This window comes from Pseudophryne corroboree, chromosome 6 (genome assembly GCF_028390025.1).
Source record: "Pseudophryne corroboree isolate aPseCor3 chromosome 6, aPseCor3.hap2, whole genome shotgun sequence".
In the NCBI taxonomy this organism is placed as follows: domain Eukaryota; kingdom Metazoa; phylum Chordata; class Amphibia; order Anura; family Myobatrachidae; genus Pseudophryne; species Pseudophryne corroboree.
The window spans coordinates 550,484,236-550,506,448 of record NC_086449.1 but is presented as its reverse complement, the minus strand read 5'-3'; the positions used below and the strand labels follow the sequence as shown (position 1 = coordinate 550,506,448).

The window sequence follows — 22,213 nt, the reverse complement described above, 5'->3', positions numbered from 1 at the left end:
GGCTTGCGGCGCTCGCCACGCAGCGGGCTCGCCACAGGTTCCATTCCCACTCTAAGGGTGTCGTGGTTACCCATGAGTGGGAATAGTCCCTGTTGGTCGGCATGCCGACCAGCGGGATTCTGAACGGGATATAGTGGTCCTGACCATCAGTCACATAACTACATCCCATACTGTGTTATATGAAAGACATTATTCTTGTTACTGCTCCACAATGTTTATTTTTTTATGTTAATGTAAAGATAATCCATTAACATGGAATTCAGTCAGTGACGTATTAAGAGAGGAAGGGCCCATGCGCAGTCTCTGTACAGACTCCTCCTCTCTAGCCAGCAGCTTTGTACTAGCGCAGGCATTCCCAACTTCGATCTTCAAGGCCCACTAACAGTGTAGGTTTTAGTGATATCCAGGCTTCAGCACAGATGGTTAAATCAAAATAACTGAGGTACTAATTAAGTCACCTGTGCTTAAGCATGGATACAACTAAAACTTGGACTTTTAGTGTGCCTTGAGGACCAAGGTTGGGAACGCCTGTACTAGAGTCTACTACGCACGCGCAGGTCTACGTCTAAATCGCACATCATCCATTTTCATGCTATTTTCCTACTATGTATACACAAAATGCTGAGAAAATGGCTACCCTTCCATTTTTCCGGTGATATCTGTCTGCAATGCTGGCTAACATGCCAGTCCAGAGAGGTGACTATAATTGTATGGGTGGAGTGTGTGCGATGTGGGCCCCCCAGGGGCAGGTCTGTACCGCACACCCTGCACCCATTATAGATGCACCACTGAATTCAGTCAATTATATCTGGTCATGCATTGTGTTCAAGGTTGGTATATTGAATAAAGTCAGGATCGTCCACTCGTGAAAATACAGATGGGCAGAAGTCACAAAATATTTCACATTTCAGTATAAAGGGACTAATTTATCAAGTAATTCTGCCTTAAAGGGCAGCATTAATTATCCCTAAAATGTCACAAGAGAAAGCAGGATATATCGGAAATGTCTCCTGCTTTACGGTCAGCTGACCTTACAGCTATCCGTATAATTTTCTACGGGGACGTTATGTAGCAAGCTCTTATCGGAGCCCTAGCCCTGGTGACTTAGATGAATACAATCCGTGGAAAAAAACAGATTCCTTATTACCGTGATATGCAGCAATGAGGATTCTCAATGTTTGAGGGCTGGGCACTGTAACTACTTCAGAGATGACGCTATTAACATATTTTTGTCTATTCATCCTCTCCCTTGGCATAGACACTATGAATTTTTTTTATTGCGCTCTCTCTCTCTCTCTATATATATATATACATATATATATATATATATATATATATATATAGAGAGAGAGAGAGAGAGATAGAGCGAGAGAGGAAGTCTGGCGGCACGCTTAGGACTTTAATCCATAAATCACAGGCAGCAAAACCCCTGGATAGTTTGTGTTGGCAACGTTTCAATTTATTAAAATCGACGATAAACCTCCATAGAGGATCCAGAATATAGCTGACTCCAGAAAATAGGATTTTAAATACCTACCGGTAAATCCTTTTCTCGTAGTCCATAAGGGATATTGGGGACACATTAGTACGATGGGTATAGACGGGGTCCAAAGGAGCCAGTGCACTTTAAATTTCTTCCACTGGGTGTGCTGGCTTCTCCCCTCTATTACTCCTCCAACAGCTCAATTTAGAAAAAAGATTTACCGGTAGGTATTTAAAATCCTATTCTCTCTAGCATCCATAAGGGATATTGGGTACACATTAGTATGATGGGGATGTCCCAAAGCTTCCAGAACGGGTGGGAACATGCGGAGACATCTGCAACACCGCCTGCCCAAACTGGGTATCCTCTTTGGCCAGCGTGTCAAACTTGCAGAACTTCAGAAAGGTGTTCTTCCCCGACCAGGTAGCGGCTCGGCATAGTTGAAAGGCCGAGACTCCATGGGCAGCCACCCAGGAAAAGCCCACCGATCTAGAAGAGTGGGCCTTTAGAGACTTAGGGGCAGGTAAGGCTGCCGACATATAGGCCTGTTGAATAGTGAGTTGAATCCAATGAGCAATGGACTGCTTTGAAGCAGGGCAACCCTTCTTCTGCGCATCATAGAGCACGAACAAGGAATCCGTCTTTCTGATTTGAGCTGTACGCTTGACATAGATCTTCAAGGCACACACAGCATCCAATGTCTCCGGAGGAGCAGAAGCGTCAGAAAAGGATGGTACAACAATAGGCTGATTCAGATGAAACGCCGAAACAACCTTCGGTAGGAACTGCTGTCTAGTCCGGAGCTCCGCTCTGTCCTCATAAAAGACCAAATACGGACTTTTATACAATAAGGCCCCCAATTCTGAGACACATCTAGCAGAAGCAAGGGCCAGTAACATCACCGTCTTCCACATGAGATACTTGTCTTCTACCGTCATCAGAGGTTCAAACCAGGAGGACTGTAGAAATCGTAATACCACATCCAAATCCCAAGGTGCCGTAGGCGACACAAACGGAAGTTGGATGTGAAGTACCTCTTGCAAGAAGGTCTGAACTTCAGGCAGAACTGCCAACTTCTTTTGAAAGAAAATTGAAAGAGCTGAAATTTGAACCTTAATGGATCCCAGACGTAAGCCTTGATCCACCCCAGCCTGCAGAAAACAAAGAAATCTTCCCAAGTGAAAATCTGCAGATGGATATGTGCGTTCCTCGCACCAGGACACGTATCTCCGCCAGATATTATGATAGTGTTTTGACGTCACAGGTTTCCTGGCCTGAACCATGGTAGCAATAACCTTTTTGGAAAGGCCCTTGTGAGCTAGGATGTTCCGCTCAACCTCCATGCCATCAAACGAATCCGCCGTAAGTCCGGGTAGACGAACAGTCCTTGTTGAAGAAGAAATATACAGACCAGCTGGTAAGGCCAAGGTGACATCAGTGCATCCATTGCGCACGCCTGATGGTCTCTGGTTCACGAGCAATAGGAGCAAAGTTTCTTGTTGAGGCGAGATGCCATCATGTCGATCTGGGGGTAACCCCACCAGTTGATGATCTGTTGAAACACTTGAGGATGTACGCCCCACTCCCCTGGGTGGAGATCGTGGCGACTCAGGAAGTCCGCTGCCCAGTTGTCTACTCCTGGAATGAAGATTGCGGACAGTGCCATTGCATTTCTTTCCGCCCATAGGGGTATTCTTGATACTTCTCTTAAGCAGGCCCTGCTTTTTGTCCCTCCTTGTCAATTGATGTATGCCACAGCCGTGGCGTTGTCCGACTGTACCTGGATTGCTTGATCCTGGAGCAGAAAGGAGGCCTGAATCAGGGCATTGAATATTGCCTGAAGTTCCAGGATGTTGATCGGAAGCAGAGCCTCTTGGGCATACCACCTGCCCTGGAACTGCACCCCTTGGGTGACAGCTCCCCATCCTCGCAGACTCACATCCATCGTGAGGAGAATCCAATCCTGAATTCTGAAGCGTTGACCTTCTTGGAGATTGGAAGACTGCAGCTACCACAGGTGTGAAATCCTGGCCCGGGGTGACAGTTAATCATCCGGTGCATCTGAAGATGGGAACCGGACCACTTGTTCAGGATGTCCAGTTGAAAGGGTCTGGCATGGAACCGTCCATACTGAATGGCCTCTTACAAGGCTACCATCTTTCCCAATAATCTTATGCAAAGATGAATGGAAACCCGAGTCGGTTGGAGAACCATGCAAATCATTTCCTGGAGAGTTCTCACTTTGTCCTCTGGGAGGAACACTTTCTACGCTACAGTATCCAGTAGCATTCCCAGAAAAAGGAGCCGCTGAGATGGCTCCAGGTGGGACTTCTGTAGATTAAAGATCCACCCGTGGTGTGACAGAAGGTGTATAGTGCGATCTATATGGAGCAGTAGGAGCTCCCTGGAACTCGCTTTTATCAGGAGATCGTCCAGGTAAGGGACCACGTTGACTACCTGGACCCTGAGCTGGAACATCATTTCCACCATCACCTTCGTGAACACCCTCGGAGCTGTAGACAGGCCAAAGGGTAACGCCTGGAACTGGTAGTAACATAGAAACATAGACTTTGACGGCAGATAAGAGCCACTTGGCCCATCTAGTCTGCCCCTTTTTTATTTTATCCTTTAGGCAAATCTCAACCCTTTTTTAACCTTAATTCTTTGTAAGGATATTCATATGCCTGTCCCAAGCATGTTTAAATTGCCCTACAGTCTTAGCCTCTACCACCTCTGATGGGAGGCTATTCCACTTATCCACTACCCTTTCTGGAAGTAATTTTTCCTTAAATTTCCCCTGAACCTCCCCCCCTCCAGTCTCAATGTATGCCCTCGAGTTCTAATACTTATTTTCCTTTGAAGAATGTTTCCCTCCTGAACTTTGTTAAGACCCTTGATATATTTGAAAGTTTCTATCATGTCCCCCCTTTCCCTTCTCTCCTCCAAACTATACATGTTAAGATCTTTTAGCCTTCCGGGTAAGTTTTGTGATGTAGGCCATGCACCATTTTAGTTGCCCTTCTTTGTACACTCTCTAATGTATTTATATCCTTCTGGAGATAGGGTCTCCAGAACTGGACACAGTATTCCAGATGGGGCCGTACCAATGACCTATACAGTGGCATTATCACTTCTTTTTTCCTGCTACTGATTCCTATCCCTATGCAACCAAGCATCTGACTTGCCTTTCTCATTGCTTTGTTGCATTGCTTTCCTGCCTTCAAGTCACTTGAAATAGTGACTCCTAAATCTCTTTCCTCCTCAGTAGTTTTCATTATAGTACCCTTGATACTATATTTAGCCTTTGGGTTTTTGAGACCCAAGTGCATGATTTTGCATTTTTTAGCATTAAACTGTAGTTGCCACGTTCTTGACCATTTCTCAAGCCTACCTAGGTCATTAATCATTTGTTTTACCCCTCCCGGTGTGTCTACCCTGTTGCATATCTTTGTATCATCTGCAAAAAGGCATATCTTCCCTTCAATACCATCTGCAATGTCACCAACAAAGATATTAAAGAGAACTGGACCAAGTACAGATCCCTGGGGTACTCCACTGGTAACATTTCCCTCCATAGATTGCACTCCATTAACTACGACTGTCTGTTTCCTATCCTGCAACCAGGTTCTTATCCATTTAACTGATTTATAATCCACCCCCAGGCTTTCAAGTTTATTTAGCAGTCTGCGATGTGGGTCAGTGTCAAATGCCTTACTAAAGTCTAGATATGCTACATCTACAGCTCCCCCTTAATCTATTATTTTCGTCACAGAGTCAAAAAAGTCAATAAGATTTGTTTGGCATGATCTCCCACCAGTAAATCCATGCTGTTTTGGATCCTGTAAGTTGTTTGATTTAAGATATTCCACTACTCTTTCTTTTAATAGTTTTTCCATTATTTTCCCTACTACTGATGTAAGGCTTACTGGTCTGTAGTTACTTGCTTCTTCCTTGCTTCCACTTTTGTGCAGTGGAACTACATTTGCTCTTTTCCAGTCCTCTGGAATAGCACCTGTATTTAGTGACTGGTTAAATAATTCTGTCAAAGGTGTAACCAGCACATCTTTTAGCTCTTTGAGTATCCTTGGGTGTATCCCATCTGGTCCCATTGATTTATCCACTTTGAGTTTTGAAAGTTTTGTTAGGACCTTCTCCTCTGTAAATGTATTTTCATCTACATTATTTTTATGAATGTCCTTGCAACTTAACTGTGGCCCCATCCCTTCTTCTGTAGTAAATACTGAGCAAAAATAATTATTTAGGTGATCTGCTATTGCCTTGTCTCCCTCCACCAAATGCTCACTCTCTGTCTTAAGTCTTATTATTCCTCCATTTGATTTTCTCCTTTCACTTATATACTTAAAAAAAGTTTTGCCCCCTTTATCTACTGACTGGGCCATTTTCTCCTCAGCTTCTGCCTTTGCACGTCTGATCACTTTCTTAGCATCCTTCCGTCTGTCCAGATACACCTCTTTGTCGTTATTATTTTGAGTCTGCTTGTATTTCCTAAAAGCCATCTTTTTTGCTTTCACACTAGTTGATACTTCTTTTGTGAACCACACTGGCTTCCTTTTCCTGGTGCTTTTCCTAATCATTTTGATACAAAGGTCTGTTGCACTTAGTATTGCACTTTTCAGTTTTTTCCACCTCTCCTGCACTCCTTCCAAGTTCCTCCAGTCTGCCAATGAATCACTTAAACATCTCCCCATTTTTGCAAAGTCAGCATTTCTAAAATCCAACACCTTTGTTTTTGTGTGACAGGAGTTGTGTCCTGTCTTTATACTAAACCATACTGCTTGATGATCACTGGATCCCAGGTGCTCACCCACATATATATCAGATATCCTATCACCATTTGTAAGAATCAAATCTAATATTGAGTCTTTGCGAGTGGGCTCCCTCACCAATTGCTTGAGAGATGCTCCCTGTAAGGAATGTAGAAATTTGCCACTTATAGCTGAACTTGCAAAAGACCCCTCCCAATTTACATCAGGTAAATTAAAGTCTCCCATGATTATGACTTCTCCCTTTAAAACCATTTTAGAGATGTCCAACAATAGGTTCCTGTCCAAATCCTGCCCCTGGCCTGGTGGTCTATAGATCACCCCAATGCGAATAATGTCCTTCTTCCCGGTTTCTATGGTGACCCAAAGGGCCTCAGTTTTGGCTTCAATATTTTGTATTAAAGTAGCATTTATGCTTTTTTTCACATACATTGCTACCCCTCCTCCTATTCTTCATATTCTATCCTTCCTAAATAAATTGTATCCTGGTATAGCTATGTCCCAGTCATGATTCTCATTGCACCAAGACTCTGTAATTGCCACATAATCCAGGTTATCCCTTGTCATTATCGCAATTAGCTCTGGAATTTTGTCTCCTAAGCTCCTAGCATTTGCAGACATAGCTTTAAGAATTTTGTCTGTGCAGTAATCGTTCAGCAGGGCGAATCTCAGATAGGCCTGATGAGGAGGCCAAATTGGGATATGGAGGTAGGCGTACTTGATATCCAGGTATACTAGGAATTCCTGACGTTCCAGGCCTGTGATCACTGCTCTCAAAGATTCCATCTTGAATTCGAAAACCTTTAGGTAAGGATTCAAGGACTTCAGATTCAAAATTGGCCTCACAGACCCGTCTGGTTTTGGCACAACGAACAGACTGGAGTAGTAACCTTTTCCTTGCTGTTGCAGGGGAACTGGAACAATGACTTGGGACTGGACCAACTTTGTGATGGCCTGTAGTAGCGTAACACGCATATTTTCCAAAGCTGGCAAGCTTGATTTGAAAAATTGTTGGGGAGGAGCAGCCTCAAACTCCAGCTTGTAACCCTGAGAAATAAGGTCCCTTACCCAGGCATCCTGGCAGGTACTTTGCCAGATGTGGCTGAAGTGACGTAACCGGGCTCCCACCTCGAGATCCTCCCGGGGTGGGCGGGCACCGTAATACTAAGGTCTTTGCGGAAGCTGAACTGGTGCTCTGTTCTTGAGAGCTGGCCCCTGGTGCCTCTAGCTGCATTTGACGCACCTCTGGCCCTAGATCGAAATCTGGTGGACCGAAAGGACTGAGTAGATGGTCCCGGGTAGGTACATCTAGCAGGCAGAGCCCCCGAAGGAAGAAACGCGGATTTCCCAGCAGTAGCTTTGGAGATCCATGTGTCCAATTCGCCTCTGAAAAGCCATTCACCTGTAAAGGGAAGACATTCCACATTGCGTTTGGAGTCAGCGTCTGCAATCCACTGACGCAACCATATGGCTCTGCGTGCTGACACAGCCATAGCAGTGGTCCTAGCATTAATATTGCCAATCTCTTTTAGGGAGTCACAAAGGACTCTTGCCGTGTCCTGAATGTGTTTTAGGAAAGTCACCTTAGTAAATAGGGTCATGTCACCCGAGAGACACTCCTTTATCGTAAAGGAGCCCGGAGCTGGGAGTACCGCCTTCTTAGAGAGGTGAGAGACTGAGACGTCTACAGCCGGAGATTCTTCCCAGAACTTTCTACCCTCAGGGACAAAGGGGAATGTATGCAAAAACAGTTTTGACACCTGATATTTCTTATCTGGATTCTTCCAGACTAGCTTAAATAAATCATCTAATTCTTTAGAATCAGGAAATGTGACAGTCAGCTTGAGGGAGGAGAAATGACTGCTGATTTGCAGCATCCTCTAGGGGGAGCTTTAGCACTTCCCTTATAGCTAAAATGAGGGGTTCAATACCCTGTGTAGGAGTGGAATATCCACTTAAGGATCCACACCGTCCCCATCATCCTGTATATCATCATCAGAATCTGATTGTTATTGTAGGACGGGGATACTAGATTTCACAGTAATAACATTTCTGCATGTCTTGCTTTTATTGGGTCCTGGAGTCTCGACACATTGAAGAAATTGCTAAGTATTTCTTTCTAGCTGAGTATTCACTTGTTACTGTATTTATATTCAGCAATAGCATTTTTTCTGAGGAGGGTTCTATTCCCTGATACATCGTGATATCATCTGTTATGTTATACTTTTTCTGGAGTCAGCTATTTATTTATTAATAGTTTCTTATATAGCGCAGCAAATTCCGTTGCGCTTAACAATTGGAAATAACAATGATATTACAAAACTTAGTAATAACAAACAGTCATAGAGGTAGGAAAGCCCTGCTCGCAAGTTTACAATCTATATTCTGTATCCTCTATGGAGGTTACTATAATGCTACATTGTTGTTTTCTATTGGGATTATCAATCCTGCTGTCTGTATTATTTTGTTTTGGTGAAGGCACATTCTGTTTATATGTTGCTAGGCAACGCCAGAGATGGGAGCCGTGCAGAGAGTCGCGCGTCACATGTGTGTGACGTCATCCCGCCCCCAGCGTGGATCGACACTCTTACACTGGATGATTCTATAAAGGTATGGTCAATTGTTTATTTGTTTGTCCTTACGAAAGTTTTGAAGTAATAAAACTGAAACGTTGACCACTGATCATGGTGTTTCACGCCTATTAAGTAGTTTGTCTCCAGCAAGTCCTGTGACTGCCACCAGTCCTTCACATTGTGTATATATTCGGCCAGATCCGTTTGACCGAGGGAGACACCGAGGCCACATTACAGTACTGGATACGTGAGTGCCGGCATTCTTCGATGATATATATATATATATATATATATATACAGATCCAAATAGCGGAAAAAGGCACTCCAGAGGCTTAGTGATAATAAGGAGTGCCTTTTTCCGCTATTTGGATCTGTGTATGCTGCTTGGGTTATGGCACCGGGGCATGCTGTCTGCTGAACTTGAGTGCCGGCTGAATTGTACTTCTATATATATATATATATATATATATATATATATATATACATACACATACACTACAGGATTGTATTTTATTTTACCTCCATTCACATACCAAACAACATTGAAATTAAAAACCACACAGCTGAAGAGTGTTATGGCCGTGTTCAAATTACAGTGATCATGACCATAGGTGTTTCTATAATGGGTACATTGTGTGCGGTACACACGGGCCCCAGGGGGGCCCACACCACACACACTGCACCTATATATTATATTTACACCTCCAGAGTCCCGTGACGGCGGACCTGCTCTGCAGACAGAAATCACTCTGAAAATGGCCGCTACGGCCATTTCTGTGTGATTTGCGCATGCACACTAGAGATGTACCCGGGAACAAACTGCGGGATCCATGTTCCCAGAGAACTGCGCATGCACAGTAGACTCTGGCATTATGCCTTTACAGTGCACGGCACTCAGCTTCAAACATCACCCACAGCCTGCCTTCACAGTTAATATCACTCAGCTTCAAACATCACCCACAGCCTGCCTTCACAGTTAATATCACTCAGCTTCAAACATCACCCGCAGCCTGCCTTCACAGTTAATATCACTCAGCTTCAAACATCACCCACAGCCTGCCTTCACAGTTAATATCACTCAGCTTTAAACATCACCCGCAGCCTGCCTTCACAGTTAATATCACTCAGCTTCAAACATCACCCGCAGCCTGCCTTCACAGTTAATATCACTCAGCTTCAAACATCACCCGCAGCCTGCCTTCACAGTTAATATCACTCAGCTTCAAACATCACCCGCAGCCTGCCTTCACAGTTAATATCACTCAGCTTCAAACATCACCCACAGCCTGCCTTCACAGTTAATATCACTCAGCTTCAAACATCACCCGCAGCCTGCCTTCACAGTTAATATCACTCAGCTTCAAACATCACCCGCAGTCTGCCTTCACAGTTAATATCACTCAGCTTCAAACATCACCCACAGCCTGCCTTCACAGTTAATATCACTCAGCTTCAAACATCACCCACAGCCTGCCCTCACAGTTAATATCACTCAGCTTCAAACATCACCCGCAGCCTGCCTTCACAGTTAATATCACTCAGCTTCAAACATCACCCACAGCCTGCCTTCACAGTTAATGTCACTCAGCTTCAAACATCACCCGCAGCCTGCCTTCACAGTTAATATCACTCAGCTTCAAACATCACCCACAGCCTGCCTTCACAGTTAATATCACTCAGCTTCAAACATCACCCGCAGCCTGCCTTCACAGTTAATATCACTCAGCTTCAAACATCACCCGCAGCCTGCCTTCACAGTTAATATCACTCAGCTTCAAACATCATCCACAGCCTGCCTTCACAGTTAATATCACTCAGCTTCAAACATCACCCGCAGCCTGCCTTCACAGTTAATATCACTCAGCTTCAAACATCACCCGCAGCCTGCCTTCACAGTTAATATCACTCAGCTTCAAACATCACCCACAGCCTGCCTTCACAGTTAATATCACTCAGCTTCAAACATCACCCACAGCCTGCCTTCACAGTTAATATCACTCAGCTTCAAACATCACCCGCAGCCTGCCTTCACAGTTAATATCACTCAGCTTCAAACATCACCCGCAGTCTGCCTTCACAGTTAATATCACTCAGCTTCAAACATCACCCGCAGCTTGCCTTCACAGTTAATATCACTCAGCTTCAAATATCACCCGCAGCCTGCCTTCACAGTTAATATCACTCAGCTTCAAACATCACCCGCAGCCTGCCTTCACAGTTAATATCACTTAGCTTCAAACATCACCCGCAGCTTGCCTTCACAGTTAATATCACTCAGCTTCAAATATCACCCACAGCCTGCCTTCACAGTTAATATCACTCAGCTTCAAATATCACCCGCAGCCTGCCTTCACAGTGCACAGCACACAGCTTCAAACATCACCCGCATCCTGCCTTTGCAGTGCACAGCACTCAGCTACAAACATCTCCCGCAGCCTGCCTTCACAGTGCACAGCGCTCAGCTACAACCATCACCCGCATCCTGCCTTCACAGTGCACAGCGCTCAGCTACAACCATCACCCGTAGCCTGCCTTCACAGTGCACAGCGCTCAGCTACAACCATCACCCACAGCCTGCCTTCACAGTGCACAGCACTCAGCTTCAAAGATCACCCGAAGCCTTCCTTCACAGTGCACAGCACTCAGCTTCAAACAGCACCTGCATCCATTACAATTGTGCAAAGCACTCAATTCTGTACTATCTGCAGTCTGCCTCCAGGCTGTATATTACTTAACTCCTATACTCCTATACAGGGCTGTTTCTAGCCAATTTGGCTCCCAGTGCGAGATTTAAAAATGCGCCCCCCCCAGGACATAAAAAAATGTGCCCCCCTCCCCCCCCACACACACCTAGATTAAAAAAAACAAACTTGCGCGCGCACCCGACAAGGGGGCGTGGCCTCGTCTGAAAAGACTACCTCACAATCCAGTTTTTGACCCTGCTCCAACAGATCACGACCACCACAGGAAAAAAAAATTCTACCATATTAAGCCCCACACAGTAATGCCCCCTGCACCATATTATGCCACACACCGCAATGCCCTTGATACATTAAATCCTCACACTACGGCAGGCAAGAGTCCCCATTTCACACATTACGGCAGGTGTCCCCATTTTACACATTGAGAGAGAGAGAATACTTACAGAGGCGATTACCGCTCTTCAGCCCGCCTCACAGGTCGCTCCTCGCGCCGGCCTTTCCCTCTTCCTAACTTGGATCCCCCTCTGTACTCCGCTCGGGGGGTAGGGGGTTCGCAGAGTGATGGGGTTGGGTCGTGACGCAACCGCGTCATTCCATGAAACTCCGCCCCCCGAGCGGGTTACGGAGGCAGAAGCAGGGAGCCACAGTTAATGCCGCGGCGGGCGCCCAGTGCGGTTGCACTGCTCGCCTGCCCCAAGAAACGGCCCTGCTCCTATAGTCCAGCCCTCCTGCATATTGATTTTGTCATGCTTCCAGCACTCACTCCAGTGTTACTCAAAGTCTGCTACTACTGCAGGTCAACAAGATACCTGTCTCTGCTCAGTATTCTGCACATCATATACTGTATACACTTGTTACAGTGATCTGCATGAGGAGAAGCGTTATCATGCCGTCAAGTACAAGTATTGCTAGCCACAGGGGTCCAGATCGAATCACCAAAAACCCCAGTGACATGACAATTGAGGTGTGCACTTGGCTTTTTTTTTTTTATATAATAAAGGGACAAACATGCAAACTGTTGGACAATGGGACAGTCATCTCTCATCATGACTATTCTGTGGTACTGGGGAGATTTAGACAGTGTATTACACTTGCTGAGTGGAGGTGAGGATTAAAAGTGTGGTGTAAAGGGGGGATACATGTGGTGTAAAGGGGGGTACACACACGGAGATCCATGCTTAATTTCAAAGCAATCTGACTAGATAGGGCCAGGCATCGCTATCGCCGGGCCAAATCTAGCCAGATCGCTCATTTCACCGCTAGGTGAAATGAGAGTCCGCACAGCACACATCTCTCCCCTGCTCTGCACAGCGCGATTTGTGCTGAGCGAGGGGGGGCTCATTTTACACCGCAGGTGAAATGAGCGATGTGCTAGATTGTGTCTGCATGCAGGCCAATCTAGCACCGGCGATATCGCTGGGGGGCATACACACGAGAGATCCATGCTTAAAATCTAAGCAATCTAGTCAGACTGCTTACATTTTAAGAATGGATCTCTCCGTGTGTACCCCCCTTAATACACTTTCAAAATGGCCAGGTCAGAAAGTTCCCATTAATGCCTACAGCATGTCTGTCTAACATTTGTTCTGTACAAGTATAATTAACAGAAGTGATAGCCAACCAGTGTTGCAGGATACAATTGTGTGGCAACATAAGAGACAGGGGTGATGTACTAAGCAGTGAAAAGAGTGAAGTGAGCTAGAAGAGAAGTTGCCCATGGCAACCAATCAGCTGTTCTGTATAATTTTATAGTATCCAAATGATGGCCCAAATGTATTAAGCTTTTACAAGAGATAAAGTGGAGACCGATAAAGAGTGATAAATGACCAACCAATCAGCTTCCTAACTGCCACGTCACATGCTGTGTTTGAAAAATGACAGTTAGGAGCTGGTTGGCTGGTCATTTATCATTCCTTATGCGCCTCAACGTTATCTCTTGTTAAGGCTTAATACATTTGGGTTAAGTCAGTGCAGATTGGTTGCCATGGACATCTCCACTGGCTCACTTCTAAACTCTTTTCAATGCTATGTACATCTGGTTGAAAAATAAATGCATTTTACATATAAGATGTTTTAGCAGTGGATAAAAAAATGAGTCTTGCCTTGGCTTTTTAAAGGTAATCACAAATACAGTTTTACCTATTACAATGTGATGTGGAAGGTCTGTTAGTGGGAGAGTCACCTTAATAAAATGGTTTACAGCATCATCTATGATTTATCTATGATATTTCATCTATGTCCTCTCATTTGCCAGCTATCTGTAGGCACTAACAAATGGAGGCTAAAAGGCTATATAAATCACATAAAAATATTATACTTTGAAGATACTGTAGTTACTAGTGTCCTGAGTTGAGTATTATGTATTGGTTGGACTTTTAGTACTACTGTAGTGAAAACAAAGTGAGTGAGTGGATAAATAGCAAAATAAAGACTATTGCAATACTGTAAAAAATACTAACAGTGTACTGAAGAAAAATAAGATAAGAGAACGTCATATTTTTCTGGTATGTTATTCTACTACACAGTATTCAATGTGACCAGTGCATGTGCGGTCTTCAGAGACTGGGGTTACTGTTTTTCTGTCTACAAAATAAAATCTGTTCTCTGTGCTAAAGCTGAAGTTATTTATAGAAGCCACTGAGTTTAACACAATTTCAATTCAGTGCATTTGAGTTTCATGCATGGCTACATTTCTTCATATGACTGCAGGCGGAGCTGAGCAGACCATGCCCCTAAACAGAAATGAATATTGATGAAGTCTCAAAAGATTATTTAGAATGTGTTTTAATTGTAAATTGCCTTTTGAGGACTATTAATCACATTGTATTTGCAAACAGAAAAACCTTTTAGAACTGAAAATATTTGAAAGTTATATGCATCACAGATACAATCTGTATCAAAATGTCAATTTAGTTTTCAGCCATATGATATTGAAACCATTTGACCATATGCCATTATGGAGGGTATTCAATTAAGTGCCGTTTTTTCGACTGGTCGAAAAAACTACACTAATTCGACACAGGGTATTCAATTGCGGGCATTTTCACCGGTTTTTTTTTATCCATTTTTGCCCATTTCCCTTTTTTTGTTGTTGAATTCGTCATGGGCGAAAATTGCGCAAAAAAGGGAAAAAATGCCCGCAAATTCGCCATAACACATGTGTCAGCGGCGAATTTGCTGATACACATGGTTTTCGACAGTGCTGGATTTTTCCACTGGTTGAAAAACGGCACGGGTATTGAATAGGTCGAATGTAAATTCGACAGAAAAATGGGCAAAAAGTGCAGTTTTTTCGACTGGTCGAAAAAAACGCCACAAATTGAATACCCCCCATATGAGGTCATCCATTATTCAGCCTTACTATTAGGACCTTGTGACATCATCACTAAGGTGCAAATGCCATCATGATGTCCCCAGTTCCTAGTGAAACTGATTTTCAAGAATGTTGGTCAACCCACAAAATGTCTGACTGCATTGTGGCCACGCAAGGAGCTGGGTATGGGTTTTCATACTGAGTTAAAGACCTGGGCCAAAATGTACTAATATTCGTGTTTTTGCCGTTTTTAAGGGTGTTTGAACTCGAATGGTATCGGGTGCATTTTACTGCAACTTTTTGAATCCTGATACGGTAATTTACTAAGCTGCCGAGTTTGCCACATTCGTTTTTTCCGATGTCGATGTGATTCGTAATGTCAGGCAGTGTTTTACGGGAGTGATGAGTAAAACACTGCCTGACAAAACACAAGGAATCCCGGCCGGATCTGTGAGATCCGTGCAGGGCTTCATTGTGTACCTTAAAAAAAAAAATGAAAGTGTTAAAATTCAAAAAAAAAATTGCGTGGGGTCCCCCCTCCTAAGCAAAACCAGCCTCGGGCCCTTTCAGTGCGTGGTCGGGTTTCCGGTTTGTTTTTTTGCCAAGTACGTGGATTACAAGCTCAGAAGAGGACAGATCTACACTGGATTTTTGTGAGTATAATTTTATTTTCAGGTAACCCATGGATTCTACTTGGAGAAGTGGACCGACCCTTGTGTGAACATAGGTAAGTATGTGTGAATGTAGGTGTGCATGTATGTAATAAAGTTTTACTTTCAAGGTGTGTGAGTTCTGTTTTTATTTGGGTATTTTTTTTGTAGTAGTACTACTACAGGTACCAGCGGGCCCGTTTTTCCACCGCTTGCTGGTACTTGTGGTTCTCCAAGTACCAGCTTGCGGGGGAGGCTTGCTGGGACTTGTAGTACTGCTACAAAAACAATATTCTATTTTTTTCACAAGGCTATCAGCCCCTAATCCGCAGCCCTTGGATGGGGGGACAGCCTCGGGCTTCACCCCTGGCCCTTGGGTGGCTGGAGGGGGGGGACCCCTTGATTTAAGGGGTTCCCACTCCTCCAGGGTACCCTGGCCAGGGGTGACTAGTTAGTGATTTAATGCCAGGGCCGCAGGGACCTATATAAAAGTGTCCCACCCCCTTTTGGCATTATCTCTCTGACTAGTGGAGCCAAGTGCTGGTTCCAAAAATACGGGGGACCCCTACGCTTTTTGTCCCCCGTATTTTTGGCACCAGGACCAGGCGCAGAGCCCGGTGCTAGTTGTTAAAATATGGGGGAACCACTGTCAATTTTTCCCCCATATTTTTGCAACCAGGACCTGCTCAAAGAGCCCGAGGCTGGTTATGCTTAGGAGGGGGGACCCCACGCAATTTCCCCCCCCAGTTTTTACATTAAACAGACCTTTTCCCATAGATAATCATGCGCAGATCTCACTGATCCGTGCATGGTTATCCAAACTCGACTGGAAAAAGCAGGTCTATTTTTTTTCTGCTTTTTTTAACGATTCGCAAAAAAATACACCCGCACTTGAGCACTCAGAGACTAACACCCAAATACGAATGAATAGTGAATACCCGTGTTGTAAGAAATAACAGCCGCGTTTGACCGATGGTCTATTCATTCGTATTTCTGAACTTTGTCATTCAAACCATTATGAATAGTCCAAACACTGCCGAGATTTGTGCTTAGTGAATTCCCGTGTTGGGACTTAGAAAAAAAAACTCAAATCCGACAAACTCGATTTTTTAGTAAATTTTGGCCCTTGTGGGAAATTTATGAAATATTTGAGAGAGATAAAGTGGAGAGAGATAAAGTACCAACCAATCTGCTCATGTCATTTTTGTCATTTTAGCCTTAGCTCCTGTCATTCTAGCCTGTAAAATGACAGAAAATTATTAGTTGGTATTTATCTCTCTCCAAGCTTTGATAAATCTCCCCCATAATGTTATAAAGTACATGATACCTTTAGAAGTGAGTTGACAATTTGCAGGACGCATTGCTCAGGACTTGGGTAACTCGCCCATCCTCCTTTTGGAATGTTTTTGTTGAAGCTTTGTGCATGTGCACGGCCTGTATAAAGTATTATTAAGAGGAAGTAAAATATGTTTGTAATCTTCACATTCACTGATGTCATGCTGGTTGGTAATATAAATATGGCTCATTAAGTTAACATTATCATTTTTGTCTCGATGCTGATACTGGAAAAAGGCTTAGCAATTACTGTGACTTCATTACATCTCAAACATAGAAAAACAAATACAATAAAACTCATTTAACACTATAAGAAACTGAATGAAAACCCTGGTTAACTGCAAATGAGCATGAGGAATATAATGAAATAAACAAACTAAAAATGTTTGCTATAGAACTACACAATTTATATTGTGCCTATTTATACTTCATAAAATGTAGCGCTGTCTTTCAGGGGCCTATGTAATCGCAGCACTGCCACTATTATTAACAAAATATCCCCACTAAGTACTAATGTTAACTCACAGGGATAACAAGAGTGATAACCACTGTCCCAGCAAATTACTTCCCTGGCACTTTGGAGGAGTATTTCACATTTTGGGAAAGACTCTTCTGAGGAATCTGACATTGGGGATAATTCAGACCTGATCGCTGCTGTGTGTTTTTGCACAGCAGCGATCAGGTCTGAACTGCGCATGCCAGACAGCAGACGGCTGTCTCAGCCCTTCGACCACCTCTGCCTGATTGACATGCAGAGGCAGTCGCTGGGTGGGAGGGGGCGGGCCAGCGGCATTTGGCCGTCATTTAGAGGGCGCGGTCTAGGCAACGCAGGCGTGCCCGGACCTTTGTCGAGCTACTCAGAAACTGATAAGAAATTTCTATTCGCAATTTTGCGAATCTTTCGTTCGCAATTCTGCTAAGCTAAGATACACTCCCAGAGGGCGGCGGCTTAGTGTGTGCAATGCTGCTAAAAGCAGCTAGCTAGCGAGCGAACAACTCGGAATGAGGGCCAATGTCTCTCTTTTTTTCTTACCTACTTAGGTGGGATCAGTTAAGAAAATTAATAATTAATGGTAAATATGTATGTTCCACAAAATCTGCTCTTAAACTAAGGTAGCCATTACATGAACGTAATATGACTGATATAATTTTCACAGCTGTACAATGAATTATTTGGATAAAATAAGCACATACTCTATCCTATAGATATGCTGTTCTTTACCACAGCCTTGTTGCACTTCACTTTGATTTAGTTTTTCATGGTTTCAAATGTAAGCAGTTCTCCCCCAAGCCAGGCAGCTACGGATGGGTCCAGTACGATAACCGTCAAAACCTACATATTATTTGATAGAATTTCCTATGTTGTTTAATCACATACTCAGTGCACCTGCTCTGTCTTGCTGTTGGTCCAAGGGTTAAAATAAAGTTGCAGCAAGACGAATGTACATCTCCACAAGTGAACATTAATCACTTCTGTTGTGCCGGGCACCACGTAGAGTAACAAGAGTGCTACTCTGAGTAGACGGATCATTGCTGTGCTCTGTGTCAATAAAACATTATACTGGTTTCAAATGTATTACACTCTATAAATAACATCTTTATTAAATAACATTATTATTAATGTGAAAAAATACAGATGACATACTAGAAGGTTAAACGACTGAGCATATGTGTTGTGAGAAACTAGTTGGGTTTAAAAATTAATGATATAAATATGTGCACCTGTACTGAATAAAGGGGGTCATTCTGAGCTGATCGCACGTAGCAACTTTTTGCTGCCCGTGCGATCAACTCGATGCCGCCTATGGGGGAGGGCTTTTTTTGCATAGCAAGGCTGCGAACGCTTGTGCAGCCCTGTTAAGCAAAAAAAGTTTTGTGTGGAACTAGACCAGGGTAACAGGTACTTACCCTGTGTGATCGATCCAGCAATGCAGATCCCGAAATTGATGTCAGACATCCGCCCTCCAAACGCCTGGACACGCCTGCGTTGGACTCACCACTCCCAGAAAATGATGAGTTGCCGCCCCGGAACGCGTTCCTCCTGTCAATATTCTTGCGATCGCTCCAGGGATCGCTTTCTTCGTTCTTCTGGTCATTGCCCGGCGACGGCCGTTGCTGGGCAACGACGCGTGTGCACATTGCGGCCGCCGTGGAGGCACAGAACTGACCCGTTCGCACTGCTGTGACAACCAGCAGCGTGCGAATGGGTCAGAATGACCCCCAAAGGACCTAATTCAGAGTTTATCGCAACAGCAAATTTGTTAGCAGTTGGGCAAAACCATGTGCACTACAGGGGGGGGGGGGGCAGATGTAACATGTGCAGAGAGTTAGATAGGGTAGGGTGTGTTCAAACTGAAATCTAAATTGCAGTGTAAAAATAAAGCAGCCAGTATTTACCCTGCACAGAAACAAATAACCCACCCAATTCTAACTCTCTCTGCAAATGTTATGTCTGCCCCCCCCTGCAGTGCACATAGTTTTGCCCAACTGCAAACAAATTTGCTGCTGCGATCAACTCTGAATTACCCCCAAAGATTTTATGTTCGCATGCATATGGACGTTTATTAACATCGTATGTATGAAGATTTTAGCAAAGGACAGTTCTCCTGGTAAGAGAAGTCCTTTGTGCATAAGAAAAAACCTTCAAAAACTGCATTTTCAGAGGTTTTCCCACCAAAACAGCCTTGATGTATACCGTCAATAATCTTTTTACATTACATTTTATTGCTTATTGTAGATATACAATAGTACATTACTTTCTATTGTGTTTTGTTTGCATTGTGTTAAATGATGTTCTGCACCCAAAAAGAATTTTTCTGCAAAATGTAGTGTTTTATATAGCTTGACACATCTAAGTTGTATGGGAAAAAAAAATTAGTAAAAGTGGTCTCTGGCAGACATACAGTACATAATAGAAAACGTGATGTGTCTGGGTATGTCAGTCAGACAGTAGATAGATGCAGGGGAAGCTTTGCGCTGTATTTGTGTGTATTTCCTTTGCCTACTGGAAGGAAAAAAAAGTAAATATGGAGGTCCTTGTACAAACTCGCTTTGCATTACTGGTTTCCAGAGGGGATGAATTAACTTTGTCTGAAGATGATGTAAAAACTGAAGAGGTTGAAGATGATAATGATGATGACATCTTGCCATTGATCATTGATGGCACTGTTAGCTTAGCTGCCTTAATCCGATTGGTAGCTGGTTTTGTGGGGGCCAAACAAACCAAGCACTCCAGCCATAAAAGTGTCAGCCCCTTTCACTAAAGTGCTTGGTTTGTTAAACTATGCATGTCCTTTTTAATATCCAACATAACTTTGGGTGGGAGGCCCCAAGGACAATTTCATCTTGCACCACTTTTCTTTTCTGCCACTTCTGTGTGGCAATGCATTATAGATGTGCTATAAACTGTCGCTTAGTAACGAGCCAACTCGCAGCAGCCTTTGGCCTACACTGGATGAAAACAATATTGTGAGCTATGAGGTGGTCAAAATTGACTGGAGATGACTAGAAATTAATGTTATTGAATTATGTGATTTTATTGTAGCTTTTTTTATATATTTTTGAAAAAATACAGATCTAAAACCAAAATACGAGGGCAGTTTTGATAAATCCAAAACACAAAGTTAATACAAAACCAAAACACATAGGTCGGCGCACATCTTGTTAGAAGGGAAAGCCCCTTGGAAACCAGCTGTAGGGAGCCCCAGTTAACTAAGGTGAACCCAGGGTGGGTACTGGGAGAATAAGAATTTGGATCCTTTGAAAAATAAGGGTCTAATAAGTAGAGATGAAGGATTCCAGACCATTCTGAACATTGGGGATCCCTCGTCGAGGCCAAACATCATCTTCCCATCGTTGGTTTCTCGCAGGACTTGAATTCCATATAAGGCGCTGCAGCCGGGACTCATTTCACTGTACTCTGCTGTTTAGGCTGTGCTATGTGCATCAAGAGACTCCAGACTAATTGTGACTGTGCAGTATAGTGACTGTATATAAGGTCACACTGCGCTATATTTTGCTGTTTAGGCTGTGCTTTGTCCATCCAGAGACTCCAGGCTAATTGTGGCTATGCATTATAGTGACTGTATATAGGGGAACACTGCACTGTACAATGCTGTTCAGAGTGTGCTGTGTCCATCCAGAGACCCCAGATTAATTGTGGCTTTGCAGTATAGTGACTCTTTGTAGGGGCATCCTGCACTAAACTCTGCTGTTTTGGCTGGCTGTGTCCATCCAGAGACTCCAGACTAATTGTGGCTGTGCAGTATAGTGACTCTATAGGTGCAACACACAGTACTTTGCTGTATTGGCTTACCTGAGTCCAGAGACTCCAGACTCACAAGTGGCAGTGCTCTGTATAGTGACTGTGCATAGGGGGCACGCTGCTGTATGCTGCCTTGTACTCTGCTGTAAATTGTACTGTCCCCTGGAGGGTTAGCCCTAACCACCACCCCCGGAGGGTTAGGGTAGGGTTAAAATACTTATCCCCTCTTCAGTGACGGAATGCCACTGTCTGTTATATGACTGCCGGCATTCCGACCACTGGTATTTCTTGTGCACTTTGGCCGGATTAAGGTCTATGGGGGCCCTGGACAACAATCTTGTGGGGGCCCCAATCAATAAAAGTAATATAATAACGATGTTATAAAGTATATATACATGTATATATAATATATACTGTATAGTATACAAACTGTATAGTATACAAACACAGCACTGTGTCTGGCTGCTGTGTGCTGCAGCCAGACACAGTGCTGTGTTTGTATACTATATAGTGTATGTATATATATATATATATATATATATATATATATAAAAAATTAATAATGAGGAATTGATAAGAAATAACACTCAGCTCCCTTCCCGGCACACATTATTATGACACCCCCTGCCTCCCCAGCACACATTATTATGACACTCCCCTCCCTCCCCAGCAAACATTAATATGACACCCCCCTCCCTCCCTCCCTCCCCAGCAAACATTATTATGACACCCCCTGCCTCCCCAGCACACATTATTATGACACCCCCTGCCTCCCCAGCACACATTATGACACCCCCTGCCTCCCCAGCAAACATTACGACACCCCTCCTCCCCAGCACACATTATTATGACACCCCCTCCCTCAGAACATTAACACATTAAAGCTCGCTCTAGTTTGCTTGACAATTTGTTAAATCTTTTTTACCATTCCTTTCTGACAATGCCCAGTGCTGCAAATGCCTTCTTTTTTTCTTGAACTGTCATTGAGTGAGGCTGACAATCTCTTATATGCAGAGACAGTATGATATAGGTTTAGCACAGATGTTACACCCCAGAATCAGTTTCTATCTATATATATATATATCCTTGCAGCAACAGTCGGCACTCAC

The 22,213-nt window shown here is 43.8% G+C and overlaps 1 protein-coding gene across 4 annotated transcripts in view; it reads right to left on the bottom strand.

The window, feature by feature from the left end:
- The window catches only part of LOC134932872 (uncharacterized), a 423,538-nt gene that overhangs the window by 226,656 nt on the left and 174,669 nt on the right, over positions 1-22,213 (bottom strand). For all 4 annotated transcript variants that reach the window (XM_063927693.1, XM_063927692.1, XM_063927695.1 and 1 more), the window contains one exon: positions 16,833-16,939. In XM_063927693.1, coding sequence (XP_063783763.1) covers positions 16,833-16,939 — 107 coding nt within the window. The remainder of the gene's footprint in view (positions 1-16,832; positions 16,940-22,213) is intronic.